At 35.3% G+C, this 14,580-nt stretch overlaps 2 protein-coding genes across 4 annotated transcripts; one reads left to right on the plus strand and one right to left on the minus strand.

Moving 5' to 3' along the window:
• Nucleotides 1–1,110: 1,110 nt before the first annotated feature.
• On the plus strand, nt 1,111–4,748 carry LOC118059697 (E3 ubiquitin-protein ligase SDIR1). 3 transcript variants are annotated; one of them, XM_035072631.2, is made up of 9 exons: nt 1,111–1,293; nt 1,367–1,558; nt 1,653–1,707; nt 1,841–1,893; nt 2,023–2,251; nt 2,426–2,540; nt 3,132–3,177; nt 3,856–3,984; nt 4,427–4,748. In XM_035072631.2, exons 2-9 carry the CDS (start codon nt 1,481–1,483, stop codon nt 4,550–4,552), a joined length of 831 nt encoding a protein of 276 aa, XP_034928522.1. In that variant the 5' UTR covers nt 1,111–1,293; nt 1,367–1,480; the 3' UTR covers nt 4,553–4,748. The 3 variants fall into 3 exon arrangements, with proteins under 3 accessions (XP_034928522.1, XP_073268177.1, XP_034928525.1); XM_073412076.1 differs by lacking the exons at nt 1,111–1,293; nt 1,841–1,893 and having other exon boundaries at nt 1,371–1,558; XM_035072634.2 differs by lacking the exons at nt 1,111–1,293; nt 1,653–1,707 and having other exon boundaries at nt 1,422–1,558.
• Nucleotides 4,749–5,060: 312 nt separating this feature from the next.
• On the minus strand, nt 5,061–7,515 carry LOC118059698 (peptidyl-prolyl cis-trans isomerase FKBP20-1). Its single transcript, XM_035072635.1, has 6 exons — nt 7,358–7,515; nt 6,920–7,042; nt 6,699–6,832; nt 6,528–6,607; nt 5,463–5,555; nt 5,061–5,344 (listed from the first exon to the last, which is right to left on the minus strand). Exons 2-6 carry the CDS (start codon nt 7,026–7,028, stop codon nt 5,194–5,196), a joined length of 567 nt encoding a protein of 188 aa, XP_034928526.1. The 5' UTR covers nt 7,029–7,042; nt 7,358–7,515; the 3' UTR covers nt 5,061–5,193.
• Between the last annotated feature and the right edge of the window lie 7,065 nt (nt 7,516–14,580).

The raw sequence follows: 14,580 nt of genomic DNA on the forward strand, positions 1-14,580 counted from the left end.
ACATCCAAGAAATTAATTTAATATTTTTTTAGATAAAAAATAAATTTAAACATAAAAAACAAACACTCCTTAAAAAAAAATACCCGTGCAGACACTGACATGTGCGCGCGTCACTGTTGCAGGCACATTGAGTTCCTATCTATCTCTCTTTAAAGATAGGTAAGTTCAAATATGCCTCCCTCTTCAAGTTTGTTTGGGGGTAGCCGTTGCACCGAAGTTTTATGAGGTTTTAAATTTTTATATATTTTTTAATATGTTAATATTATTATTTTTTTAAAAAAAAAATTATCTTAATATATTTTCAAATAATTTTTTTTTAAAAAAAAATTATAACTACTAATATCCAAACACTCCTTTAAAGTTGAGCATGAAATCCGGCTCACAGGCTTCTGGTCTGCACACGCATGAAATTAACAAGAAAAAAAATTAAGGTTGGTGGCAGTTTAATGTTGTAATAATTAATCGAATGTCAATTTTTTAAATTTAAATGTTAATCTTATCACCATCAACTAGCCACGTGTATCAATTGTTGTATTTATAATATGATTAAATGGTAATTTTGAAATCCAAAATTATCTAATTATTGCAACGGTTAACTACCATGAACTAACAATATTATTTTATCCTCGTTAATTGAAGTAATTCTTACAAAAAAAAATTAGAGCCCCCCTGCATAGTAATGGTCCACAAGCTTGATTCCTGAAACCGGGATTACAAAGACGAAATCGTATCTACTTCTCTCACAATAGTAATTTCATTTGAATTTATAATATGCCTTACAAGAGAGATGAATTAGATATATTAAAAAAATAAGACCGTTTCATAAGAAAATCTAAAGAAAATAGAATATCACTGAAACAGTGACCTTTTTTTAAATATACGAAGAGGTAAAATAGTTAATACAATTCAATAGAAGTGAATTTATTAGTTTTAAAAGATTAAGACAGCTTATTATTGTTGATTTATCTTAAAAAACGTACTTTGTAACAAAATACCCAGCCCAGCCCAGCCCAGCCCAAGGATCCCAAGAAAGAGAAAACATGGTAAGCATTTTCGTGTGGTGAATAAAAAGCACAAAACCGACGTCGCTTAGACCATCATCACTAACAAATAATAACACGGACGCAATGGTCACAAAACGGTAGGAGCCGAGTATTGGCTTCGGGGAGTCGACAAAGGTTGAAATGAAAGCGTTGGTTTTAGGCAACAAAACAAAAGGAAAGGCCTAAAACCAACCAACAAATTCATTGTTTAATTCCTTAGATCGCATCATATCCATCATGATCATCCTCTGTAAGTACATCTCATTTCATTGATTGAGCTAGGTGTTTGAAAATTGAAACCCTAAATCACGAGCTAATTGCAGATTGACGGAATCGAAGCTGAGTGGAGAAGCTGGTGCTGTTGCTATTGGTATTGCTATTAAAAGAAATACATTGATAATATAATTATTGTCAAGATAGAAGGAACGAAAAGAAGAATGAGTTTTGTTTTCCGGGGAACTCGATCTGATATCGAAAATGGCTTCCCTAGTTTTGTACCTGAACGACGTACACTGGTAATCTTATTATTAATGTCACTCCTTTCTTTACTTTTGTTTCTTGTTGATTATATAATAATTTGTTGCGTTTTTTTCTAATAACAATAATCAGCGTGTTCACGCAACTCGGCCTGTCAATTCCAATTCACTTGTTTTTCTTGTCACAGGTAACTTCAATTTCATCATCATCAATAACAACAACAACAACAATAATAAATCCGTCTTATAGTTTAATCGTTTTTTTCTTTCAAATTCTTCTTGCTGCCTTTCGTTTTATTTATTTACTATTGGTCTTGGCAGTTCTCTTGCTATTCATGATTTTGAACTCGCACCAAATGTCACCTAATTTCCTGGTATTTTTCTTTTTTTTTTTAACTGAATACGGAATCTAGTAAATTTCATGTCTTTCTTTACTGATAATGATGAGTTTTAGAGTTGTTTGTGCTAACTATGTTATGTTTTTTTTTTTTTTTGAGATTTAGCTCTGGCTAGTGCTTGGTGTGTTTTTTATGGCGACGACTTTGAGGATGTATGCGACTTGTCAACAACTCCAAGCTCAGGCGCAAGCCCATGCTGTGATGGCAAGTGGTCTTCTTGGTCATACTGAGTTGCGGTTGCATGTGCCGCCATCCATAGCCCTTGCTACCAGAGGGCGTTTGCAAGGACTCAGGCTTCAGCTTGCACTTCTTGATCGAGAGTTTGATGACCTAGGTTTGTGTTCGTGGTTGTATTGTGCATGGAAGGGGACAATTATGTGTTACGAGTCAATTTTTTTGAAAGATGAAACATGCTGTTTAGTTTTCATTTTACTTTTGTTCTTTCCTTGTTAATTTCGTTTGTTTTCTGAAAAGGATTGTTCATGTAGGGGTTGTTGTTTGCATGCAGATTATGAAACTTTGAGAGCACTGGATGGTGATAACGTTCCCAATGGCACTTCGATGAGCGAGGAAGAGATAAATGCCCTTCCAGTTCACAAGTACAAGGTCACTGGTCTTCAAAAGTAAGTGTTAATGTTTTGTTTGACTTGTGTATTTTAGAAGTGCTTTTATGTGAATGTTGCTCGAAAAATATATGAATGGCATTATAGAGACATAGGAGTTTGCTTAGGCATTTGGCCTTTTGCTTGTGGGTGTCTGCAAGCATGCCATGCTTAGGGATTGCATATTGTGTCAATTTTGTTTCCATATAAACAGTTTGATTGTCGGGCTAGAGCAGTTAGTTAAAAAAATTTTGGAGTTCCCCATGACCTTTTCAGGATTCTTTGTTGATTACGAGAACTTGAATATCTTAAAAACCAGTCTGAATGAATGAACAACACTCCAAATCCAGAGAAGGTAGAGCCTCCTCACTTTCCCACCTCTTCCAACATTCCCTGACATCAGGTCCTGGATAGCTGTTTTAGCAAAGTGAAAAATAATCAAACACATAAGATGATTTTTAGAAGAATGTAGTTTTTCTTTTTGAAAAGAAACAAAACCAGTCTGAATCAGCAACATATGTATAGCTTATCATACATATTTTTGTTCTCTCTGCATATCCTGAGGTTTTTTGTGTTTTGATGTCTTGACAACAAGCTGTTTCTTGTTGACAGTGGTGGCTCCTCAATGCAACAAGCCTCTTCATCTGTCTCGGCTGAGGTACAAGCCTTTGTTTCATGTCATTTACTTTTTTTGTCTAGGCATGTCAGAACTTCAGGTTCATTAAAATTTATATTGTACACATTGAGACGTGCAAATGTGGTTCGCAATCTGCTGCCTTGTCATTTAACAATTCAACTGCTTTAGTTCTGGTCTATCAATGCACATTCACTGGCTGTATCCCTGTAAAAGTCAGTGCTGTGAAGCTTCTTACTTAGTGGTATAGAAGTGTCGGGGATAGATAATTAGTTTACCATCTTTAATGGTCTAGAACTGGCTTCAAATAATCGTTTCTTATCAAATGGGCATCTCCTAAGTTTCAAACAATCAACTTTTGTGGATCTTTGCATGAGCAACCATGTCAGGCACATACAATTCTATCTGTGGGAGTAGGTATGCATGCCAAACACAGTTTATAATGCTACACATGCAACGGGGTGTGCCTACTGGACATAGTAGATGATGCTACATATGCAACTGGGCGTGCATACTGAACACAGTAACATAATACTGCATCTGCAACTGGAGACAGCTTAATTATTTCTGCACCTGCTGACCACTTTTTAGTACATCAGGCATAATGATGCCTTTTTACAGCAATGGAGCTCTCTATTTTTCAATTTCATTTTGGCTCACATCAGTGCAGTTAATCACCCATTCTTTTATTCTTCTCTGTAGCTAAAGAAGCAAGATACAGGTAATGCTATTGGGAGCATGAAGTCTTCAGATGATGAGCTGACTTGCAGTGTGTGCTTGGAGCAAGTTAGTGTGGGGGAAGTGATCCGCACCTTGCCATGTTTACATCAGGTTCAGGCTCTTCTCGTAGTTATTTAACTTTGCAGCACCCTTTTATTTTATGGATCTGCACTGACCACTTGGTCTCATTAACTCCGAAGAGGGTCCCTCATAGAAGTGCTTAAAACATAGACCGCTGTGCATTCTTTTATGCCATTTGGTCTCTGACTTGCTTCCTTGGGGAGTCAGAAACTCGGTTCAAATTTTGCCCATACTAAGTAGTGACTTGTTGAAGCAATTTCGCTGCATCTGCTATGTTGCAGTTATTTCAGTTCCCCTTTTCCCTTTTCTTCCCCTGACTCTAATTATCTCCCTCTTTGGGTGAAATAATCCTGAATTTTATTGATTAAACAGATGAATTTTATGCATACGCAAAACAGTAATCTTCAATGGCTTTGTGTTTTACCAGTTCAAGTTTTGAGACCTCATGCCAGAAAATGTCTTCATTTTGCAGTTCCATGCGAATTGCATTGATCCATGGCTACGGCAACAGGGAACATGCCCAGTCTGTAAATTTAGGGCAGGATCTGGGTGGAATGAAAATGGACAAGGTGGATTGGATGCTTCATACATGGTTTAGTTACAAGCACTAGCATATAGTTTTGATAGATTTATATACTAAATACACAGCATTTATAAGCTCATTGATGAAACATGGAAGGACTAATTAAGGGGTGGCATTAGCAATTGTTGTTACACTTGATTTAACATTATAAAAACGGAGGTTCCTGTATAATCAATGACATAAATACAAGTTATATCACAGTATTTCAGCATCTCAGAAAGGTAATTATATTGTATTTACGGTGTCAACCGAGCAATGTGGGATCTAAGAAATACCATATGGTAAAATCTTCCTTCAGGGTCGAAGGATGCAAATTAAAGCCTGTCTTGAGTAATAGATTGATTCCTTTTTAAAGCTCGAGCATAACGCGTTCACCATCTGGTCTGAGCAAGGAGGGACACTAACAGACTCCGGCCTCTCTAGCTCTTTGCCTAATCAAAAGGATAGCCCAGTTCACCATCATAGAGCGGACTGGGACATCTAACAGGAGCACTGACTAGTCCATAACTGAAAAGCTAAGGTATTAATAACTCATAATTTAAAGGTCCTTCATATCATCATATGGTCAAGTCAATAAGCACACAACTAGTGTTTCCTGCATATATCTTGTCATTTATCGATCATTCGTTATTCATAAAGTTCACAGCGACATAGCCCTATTTTGCCTTCCCCTTCCCCTTCCCCTGACCCCTCTTCGATTCCAGCTTGGCTTGTATTCTGGCGGCGGCGGCGGCTTTAGCTTCTTCTCTCTTCTTCTTCTCTTCCTCTTTAGCTGCAGCAGCAAGCTCCCTCTGCTTCTTCAGCTCCCTGATTCAACATTAAAGAATGTCAGAAGGCCTTTTTACAGTGTCTGTGAGGGAAATTCCAAGAAAAAAATTCAAAATTGAGAGTGATCTATTTTTTTATGTCAAGAAGTATAACTTACTCGAGCCTGGCCCTCTCTTCTGAAACACTGGTCACACTGGAACCCTTCCGTGGCTTGCAGGCCACTAACTCCACCTCAAAAATAAGAGTTGCGCTGTTTAAAGTATACAAATATTTAATCCAAGAGCGTGTGCACAAACTGGCACATTGGATTATTTTGCCATACAAGCTCCATTTTCAATTCAAATAATTTAGATCTTTGATCCTCCAAAGTAACTGATTTGCAAAGTTTATAATAAAATTGCACAAGGTTCTTGCATATCTCTAATGGTAGTTGGACCAACATACAGTCTACCTCTGTAGTTGGGCCCACAAATTCATATCTTGTTTCTGTCACAAAATTGCATGACAGTTTCATCGAAACAGTCACCTCAAATGTTATATGCATGATTCATGAGTTATTTTTTTTATTATAACATCAAAAGAATTGGTTGGTATACATCCTTTGTTAATCTCTCAGAAAACTAGAATCAGATATCCAAGATGGAAGATCCAAGACTACACTCAGAACTATCCACTAGGAGAATTGGATTACTTGTTTAGAAAAACATTCAGTTCAACTGCCATCCACCAAGGTTTAAATCTTGTGGGAGATTTGAAAGGCTGTCTAAAAGGGAGGTCTGAGTCTATACGGAGAAAAATTAAGGATGGGCTTCCTGTTAGTGTTTAAATACCAGTCTAAGACTACCTCGTTGATTGTGCACACATGCAGATTTTATTAATACTTTGAATAGGTTGCTGATGAGGGGTGCGGTACCAAGGAGGATATTCAAGCAGCCCGTGTTGAAAATAATGGTGGCGGCCAATAGGATTCCAATGAGGATGCTCAACGAGCTGGGGTGAAAATGGTGGTGGCAGTGGCAGTAGGTGATTCTAGTAAAAATACCAATCATATTTAGGAAACGCTTTTGGAGACAAAAAAAACTCTAATCACATTTATTGCATCTCCAGTAGATCTTTCCTAGGCCATTGATTTTGAGCACAAATGTTCCTAATTCAAATAAGTCTCGGTATCCGATAAGTAATTCTAAACAACAAATTGAAAAATGAATCTACATTGACATACTCAGGTGGGATGTCTGGCGGAGAACCTGCACTGCCATAAGCAAATTCTGGTTTGCAAGTAATTTTTGCAACCTCCCCAACCTGGTAAAACCAAAAATATACATGTTACTCCACAAGAGATAAAAATCTTAAAACGAAGTAGAAAGCTTGCATTGAGAAAGCAAGTTTTGACCTTCATGGTTTTCACTGCAATCTCCCATGCCTGAATCACCGAGCCCTTCCCAAGTTCAAATGAGAACACAGTATTATCCATGCGTGTCGTATCAAAAACCTCACCGGTTTCAGCGAGTGTGCCCTCGTATTGAACTTTTCAAAGCAAAAATTCATATTTTATTTGGCAAACCAAAAACAAGTTAGTTAAAATCACTAACTAGAAACAAGAGCATACCATACCATCAACAAGAGGAAGATCATCCGAAGGACAAAGCGCATCAGCTTTCGCTTTCCTCAAGATTGTCTTCACAACACCTCCATCTCCGGATAAATCAATTGAATCAGTCATGTCACCTCAATAGCCTGATTCATGCAATTAGATCAGATAATAATCACTAATTAACATTTATTATTATTGGCTATTGAGCTAGAATCAGACAAAAAAAAAACGACAATCGGGACCAGAACCCTAGGGTTTTAATTACTAATAAAAAAAAGATTAATACTGCTTCCTTTTGCCTCACATTTCTATATTAATATACAGAAACAAGTGATTAAATGCATATTAATCGAACATCAGTTCAAATTTCACTATAAGAATACACAATTTAAAAAAAAAAAAAAAAACTGCAATAAAATCTTACACCAGATGATGATTTTTTTTTTGTTTGAACTGACCTGGTTCAGTGAGAAAGAAGAGAATACGAGAAGAGATGGAGAAATCGGGTTGAATCAGTGACGAGGTATCGAGGGAAATAACAGGGATATCGGTGGCCATAGGCGTCTTGGTGTGGTCTCTCAGCACAGCTGTGTGTGAGAAGAAACGAATATAGTGAGCGACAAATGTGAATGTGGGCTTGAAGCCCAGTATACGATTAGAGAGAAAGAACTTTAAAGCCCATGGTCTCTTCTTCTCATTGCAGGGTTGGATTTTTTAGGCTCGGTATGGAATGTACGCGAGTCTAATGTTGGTTTTAAGTTTTTAGTTTTGCTGAGATAATATCACTCCTCCAATGCTCTCCCTGTAGAAATCTACCGTTTAACTTCTTATGAACTCCTGGAATAGTATGGTGTCGAATGCAGAATGATTCGTCGCTTTCAGAGACTCTATATTTATGAAAAATAACTTTAAAAAATTATTAAATTGGGTAGATTCTATTAGGATTTGTCTAGTGACATTGGTTGTCGACTCAATAATTATAATTAAAAACTTCAACTAGTATTTCCAAAGGTGTCATATATATAAAGTCTGAGTCACAATATTTGGGTAAAATTTTTATTTATCGAAAAAATATTAACCAAATAAAATAGATCTAATAAACACATCAGATTCATATAATTTGAGTTTGAGAGTTGGCAAATTTCAAGGCAGTCAGAGTCTGGCAAACAAATCAAATCCAAAAATTTTCAGCTTGGCATAAACCAAGCCTAAAATAGCATGAGTTTACAAACATGTCAAGTTTAAGATAGCATGGATTTAACATACATGACAAACCTAAAAAAACTTGAACTTGACAGTTAATTAAGACCAAGGTAGCATGCATCTTGCAAATATATTAAACCCAAAAAACTTGGATTTGACAATCAACTAAACCCAAGAAAACATGAATTTAGCAAACATGAGAGATCCAAATAACTTGGGCTAATGGTCAGCCATGCTCAATGCAGCATGGGTCTTGCAAACTTAGATTTGTCAAAAATATTAGATCCAAAAAACTTGGGCTTGACTGACATACAGGCCTAAGAAAACACAAGTCTAACAAATATGCTAAACCCAAAGCATTTTGATTCAACCATTACCATGCTTTAAGACTATATGATTGATTCTAGACAATCTCTTAAAATAAAAATATTGAATACATGATAAATTTCCATGCCTCTTTATCTATAATAATCATTCATATTAATGTAATGATTTTTCTATACTCATGAGTATATACAGGGTCTCTTAAGAGACCTACCATACTTATTGCCTCATTAATATATGTAAAGGTTATTTTGTGTCTCGTTAATGTTGTCTAAAGTAGATGACTTTTCAATCATTCCCTTTTATTAAAACGACAAGGTTCAAGGGGTTATATATATATATATATTCCTTGAACCATCCAAGTAAGGGTTAATAATTTTTTTTATCTTGCAAATTAAAATCGTATAGATTTTAGAGTATTGACCAACTTAAAACTTAAGAAAAAAAAACATATTTGTTCCCTGAATTTAAGACTCTGTCAAGTCATTTGTTGCCTTAAGATATTTATTGCATTTATCATATATACTAACTTTAACATCGATGGGTCTTTAAGTTTCATCGATTGGAAATGTTTTTTCAGATGTTTAAACTTTTACTACAAGCATGGAATTCCTAAGAACAAAGAGAAGAAATCCAAATACTTGAACATATTGATTAACCATTATCCCAAACACTAAATAACATGTTATTTATATATCTTGAATTTTGGGACATAACCAGTTTGGCTAGAGTTCCATATTTTCTAAAACTTTTTTAAGACCATATATTTTGGAAAAATAATGGTTTCATTTTGGGGTGTTTGGTTTTCCATGCCACGAACCATAGTTATTTATATATCTTGAATTTTGGACATAACCAGTTTGGCTAGAATTCCACATTTTCTAAAACTTTTTTAAGACCATATATTTCAGAAAAATAATGGTTTCATTTTGGGGTGTTTGGTTTTCCATGTCACGAACCATAGCTCAAACTAAATAGAGCCCGCTCTACGTAGTAGGTTGGTTCATTTTTTTTTCAGCGTAAAAAAAATACTAACGTGATGCAAGTGTTTCTTAAAAAATTAAAAAAAAAATCTGAAAGTCAGATCGTTGACTTGACTGTATTTAATAAGCTCAACTATTTTAAATAATACGAATAAAAAAAGCAACAACAATAAACAAATCAACAAAAAGAATTAACAGCATAAAAAAATGCTATGAAACTCAATTATAAAACAATTTAATATTGAAGGGAAAATTGAAAAAAATTACAAATATATATATAAAAGTAAAATAAGGTTAACCCTGCAACCCTGGGCATGATATTAGTATAACCCCATATAAATAAAAGTGGAAAAAAAAAGCACAAAAACTAATTCCTAATAAATTAAATGTTGAAAAAAAAATCAATTTAAAAAAAAAACCTAAAAAATAACTAAAATCAACATGTGACCAACCCTAGAGAAGGTAAACCCTAAAAATAGCACAACAAAATTAAGGGATGGAATTGAATAAAATATACAAAAAAGGATTCAAACACAAAATAAATATCAATAAAAATATTAGGGACTAAATTTGACATAAAAATAACTTGAAATCAAATGTTGAGTGATGAAACTTAAAAAACAATTCAATTAGGAAAGAAAATATACATAAAAAAATAGAGACCAAGCTTCATATATATATATAAAAAAAATAGAATCAAATAACAAGGGATGAAATTAAAAATAAAAAATGAAAGGACACCTTTATATTTTGGCAAGGAGAAGGGAGAGAGAAAAGTCCATCAGAGCCCAACCATTGCTCCGTTGTTTACCAACAAAAAGATCATGACGAGACCCTTCAAACACTGCCCTCGAGGGCTGCATTTGGACGCGGGATGACGCTACACCCATCAAATTTTTTTTAAAAAATAATATTTATATTTGTCAAAATACTAAATTGCTTCTTGGTAAATTTGATAATAACTAAAAACCAATTTGAAAATACAAAAAATACCCTAAATGCAAGCTGACAAGATATGTTTTTAAAGATAGTATAGTCCTTCCACTGTGATTTTAAATATAGAAAGACCGAATTACTCATGTTAGCCTTTTAAAAAACTTTGTTTGTAAAGGTATTATAATCCTTACACTATACATTAAAAGATAAGAATATTGGATTATTTCCCAGTCAACTTTTTAAAAAATTTGTTCTTAAAAGTAATATTATACAATGTATTTAAAATATAAAAACACTGAATTGTCCCCAATAAATATCACAACAGCTAATGGCTCTTATATATATATATAAAAAACCAATTACCCTTAATTTGTTTTTTTGTTAAAATGATAAAATAATAATCACATTATTACGGTGAAAATATTATGTATTTGGAGACACATTTAATTCTTAGTTTTTTGTTTTCGGTGGTAATAAATAAATGCCTTGTATATCCTAAAATAATCGCGCTTTCTAATCACCAAAAAAGGGGCATGGCCTTGGTAATATCATTATCAAGTGGCTGGGGGGGAGGGACCTCCGAGGAAAAGGAAGATAAGATTTTCCGAAATGATAGCACTTAAAATTAAAGATGGTCAAACTGTAAGTGATAGGTGATTACGCAGTCCAAAATGCAATGTATTAGTCACAGAGAAAGTGGTCCAAGATCCCAAAAACCCAGAAACTCCATTGTTGGAGCGTGATATCTGCATACCATGCCCATGTCCTCGGAGCTGAGGAACTCGAGGGAGGGGCCCCTCCCTTCAATAATTGCTCGAGCCTCCACCTCCTACCTATCCCAATCCAAGACCACGCCACTCATCCCATAAAACAACAGCCCCCAATTGGGACCCACCCAACGCCATAACGCTGTTGGGATCGCGTTTCCGAATAGCGCCGTCCAATAGAAGAGCTCCACTTTGTGTAATATTTATTTCCGGCCGCTTGATCAGACTACTCACCCTTGCGTGTCCATGATGTGACCGTTGAGCGAACAGGGACCTGGAGCGCTGCTTTTGCTGCGGGGGCTTTTGAAAAACCAGCGGGTCACGGATCGGGAATGGGCCCACCATCAGTTTAGCTGTTCTTGATAGCCCACACAAAGAAACGTTTTTTGTGGCTTCTTACATGCTTCTCCCCGAAATTAACAGTGGAGCGCGCCCACAGTTGTTGCCTTGAAATATTTTTAGTGCATGGGGATGTGCTGCTCGGTAATGTGGCAAGGTACGTGAGTACATGAGGATGTGTCTGCTTGGTAATGTGTTAAGGTATAGCAGTTGTCTTTTGTTTTCATTATAATTTTAAAAGAATTTATACTATAGAAAAACTATAATTTATAAAATAAAAATTTAACCTGTCACACCGCTGCTGCAGACGCTAAAACTTTTCTTCTGGTTCATCTCCGTCTAGTCAATAAAGATATATATAATTAGGATGGAAATCAGTGCTCCCTTTCACCGATGAATGATGATCTGCAGCTGGAAAAAATAATTGCTTTTGAGTACCAAACAACCGCCTTTTATAAAGAAATAACAGAAACATCGATTTTTAAAAATATCTTATCAAAACAATAAAAAATACACATACATGAAATTATAGTTTATGTGCGATATTTTAAAATATGCTTCAGCAGATTGAGTGCCGATCTTTGACACATCTTTATAAGACAGACATACAAAGTTTGTCGATGATGATGCATGGTATAAAACAGCTTCCTAAAATTCATTTAATACACTGAATTCTGGCTTGATCAACGGTTTTATAGAGCTTTGATTGAAATGCTGAAGATAAAAAAAAATTAAAAAAAATCTATGAACACCCACATTCCTTTAGTATAAACTCAATCCTCTATTTTTATTTTTATTTTTTGTTCATCAGAGACTCCCAAAGAACATGGACCGTTGGGACAAACGGTGCGGCTAATTCTTCCTTGTTATTCTATGATCGAGAAAACATATGATTACTTTCACTTGAAAAAGGCCAATGGATCCACGGCCAACCATGCTATACTATTTTTGAATAGCAAAACGTGAAAAGAAAAGGTGAAATAAATAGTAGTGATTTTTAAAATATACTTTACGCCGAAAAGAAAAGGCTTGGGAAATTTAATTGAGGCTACTGTGGATTATAGATATGGACCTGGTCAAGAGAAGGATAAAGTGGAAAGTTTGCTGAGAGAGCTCGCAAGTCTCGCATTGTGGCTAAGGGAATCAATATGCAATCATAAATGGGGATTTTGTGTGTCCCAGAGAGATTGATTCTTAACATTTTCCACGTTCGAGTACAAAATTCGATCTACTATTACCACAGCTGTCAAGTAAATTTTGTTCCAAGAATCAAGTGAAGATCATAAATGATGACTTGGATTGACCATGTTAGAGAGGTGTGGGAAATTAATTTATATTTGCTACACTTGAGGAGAAATATGCACACTAAACATTTACTTGTAAAATATTTTTTAATCTCCAAATACTCAGTAATGTTTTTGTATGATAGTAAATTATTTAAGATGGACACAAGTTAATTCAAATATCTATAATAATAATAGTAGTAGTAATAATAATAGTAATAATAAGAACAACAATAACAAAGATGGTAATATATGGAATAGAAAATAAACCAACGTTACGCATGAAAAACCCATCAAGATTCATATGACCCAGATAAAAGTGGGCGAGGATTTGCGGGTTGACCTTGTTCCAGGAGCTATCATGTCCAGATCACCTCTCCACTAATTAATTAAGATAAGGAAGGAGACCCTCTTATCCTTGTTTTCTTTTTGTTCTTGATGTCTCCCTTGGCACGCCAAGCTAAATTACAATGATTAATATCGAAATCTTAATTTGTTTGGAAGATATGCTTGTTTGATTGCGTAGAAAGTGCGTGTAAAGAAGAAAAAATTAGGAGGAAAGTAAAGTTTTTGTTTGACCCTAATGAACAAGCAAGACCAGGGAAAGAAGAGAAAATGGAAAGTAATAGAAAAATAAAGACACCTCTAATAGCCAAACTATCAATTATCAACCCATGAATTCAAACTAAAAAGACAGTGAACATGATGTATTCCGATTTGGGATTTCCGGCGCACCACCACACTTTCTTTCTTCTTACGTTTTTATTTTCACCCCTCTATTTACTGTAGCACTAATATAATTTTATTTGATGTGGTATTTTTAATTAATTCTTCTAATCAATATCAAGAAATAAAAATAGTGCTTCGTTATTATTGTAACAGGAATAGTAGATGGCACAAAAATGTTTACGCAAATCAGTGAAAACATTTTAATTTCTTGTTGCAAACTCAGGATCAAGGCGGTATCATAACCCAGTAAACTATAGATTATAATGCTGAAATGTAAGCAAATATTACATTTCACGCATAAGGTCCCGTTTAAACCTAATTAGTAAGATCATTTACCGTGAATTAGGCACGTGCACTGAGGTCAATTATCATCATCCAAACGGCGTCGGTCGAAGAAAGGTGAGAGACATTTGCTACGTGAACTGCGAACCCATGGGTAGATCAATCGGGGCATAGTCAGCAATGAAGCCAGCTTTCTATTTCCAACGCAGCAACTACTGCCCTGCTGTTGCTACGTAAATCAGCATGCTATACTCGGTACTATAATGGAAAAATCATGTAATTTCCGATCTGTATTACACGCCAAAAAGTTTAAAATTCTTAATTGCGTGCTTCCTTATTTTAGAATTTGAAGCTCTATGATTCCCGAAGGTTTCCATTTTATAACTAGTAGCAGTCAGAACCCATGATGTAAACACCACACTGCACAGCCACGGTATCAGGTATCAGCCGACAGGGGAGGGGAGCCCAGCTGTAAATGATCTCCATAGACAGAATTACCCCCATACTACTTGCTAATTTACCACTCACATGCCTCAGAGATTTACCCCCCTACCTCTATTACTGATGTTCACGTGAAAAGTACAAGAACAACCCTGAACAGGATAAGTAGTCAAAGTGGTCCTTGCCCCGGTCAGTGGCTCAAGAATGCAGGATATTATCGTCATTTGGAGAATTATACTGGACATTGAGATTCGCGCCCATTAACTTCCCTAGCTATGCTATGACAAGGAAACCCTATTTAGTAGAAATGACGATGCATAAACAGTGCTAAGTGCAATCTTTAATTTCTTCAAAATCAAGCTTTATTGACTGCCATGGCAGTTAATGTGGAAAA

The sequence above is a fragment of the Populus alba genome, chromosome 10 (assembly GCF_005239225.2).
Source record: "Populus alba chromosome 10, ASM523922v2, whole genome shotgun sequence".
Taxonomy (NCBI): Eukaryota; Viridiplantae; Streptophyta; class Magnoliopsida; order Malpighiales; family Salicaceae; genus Populus; species Populus alba.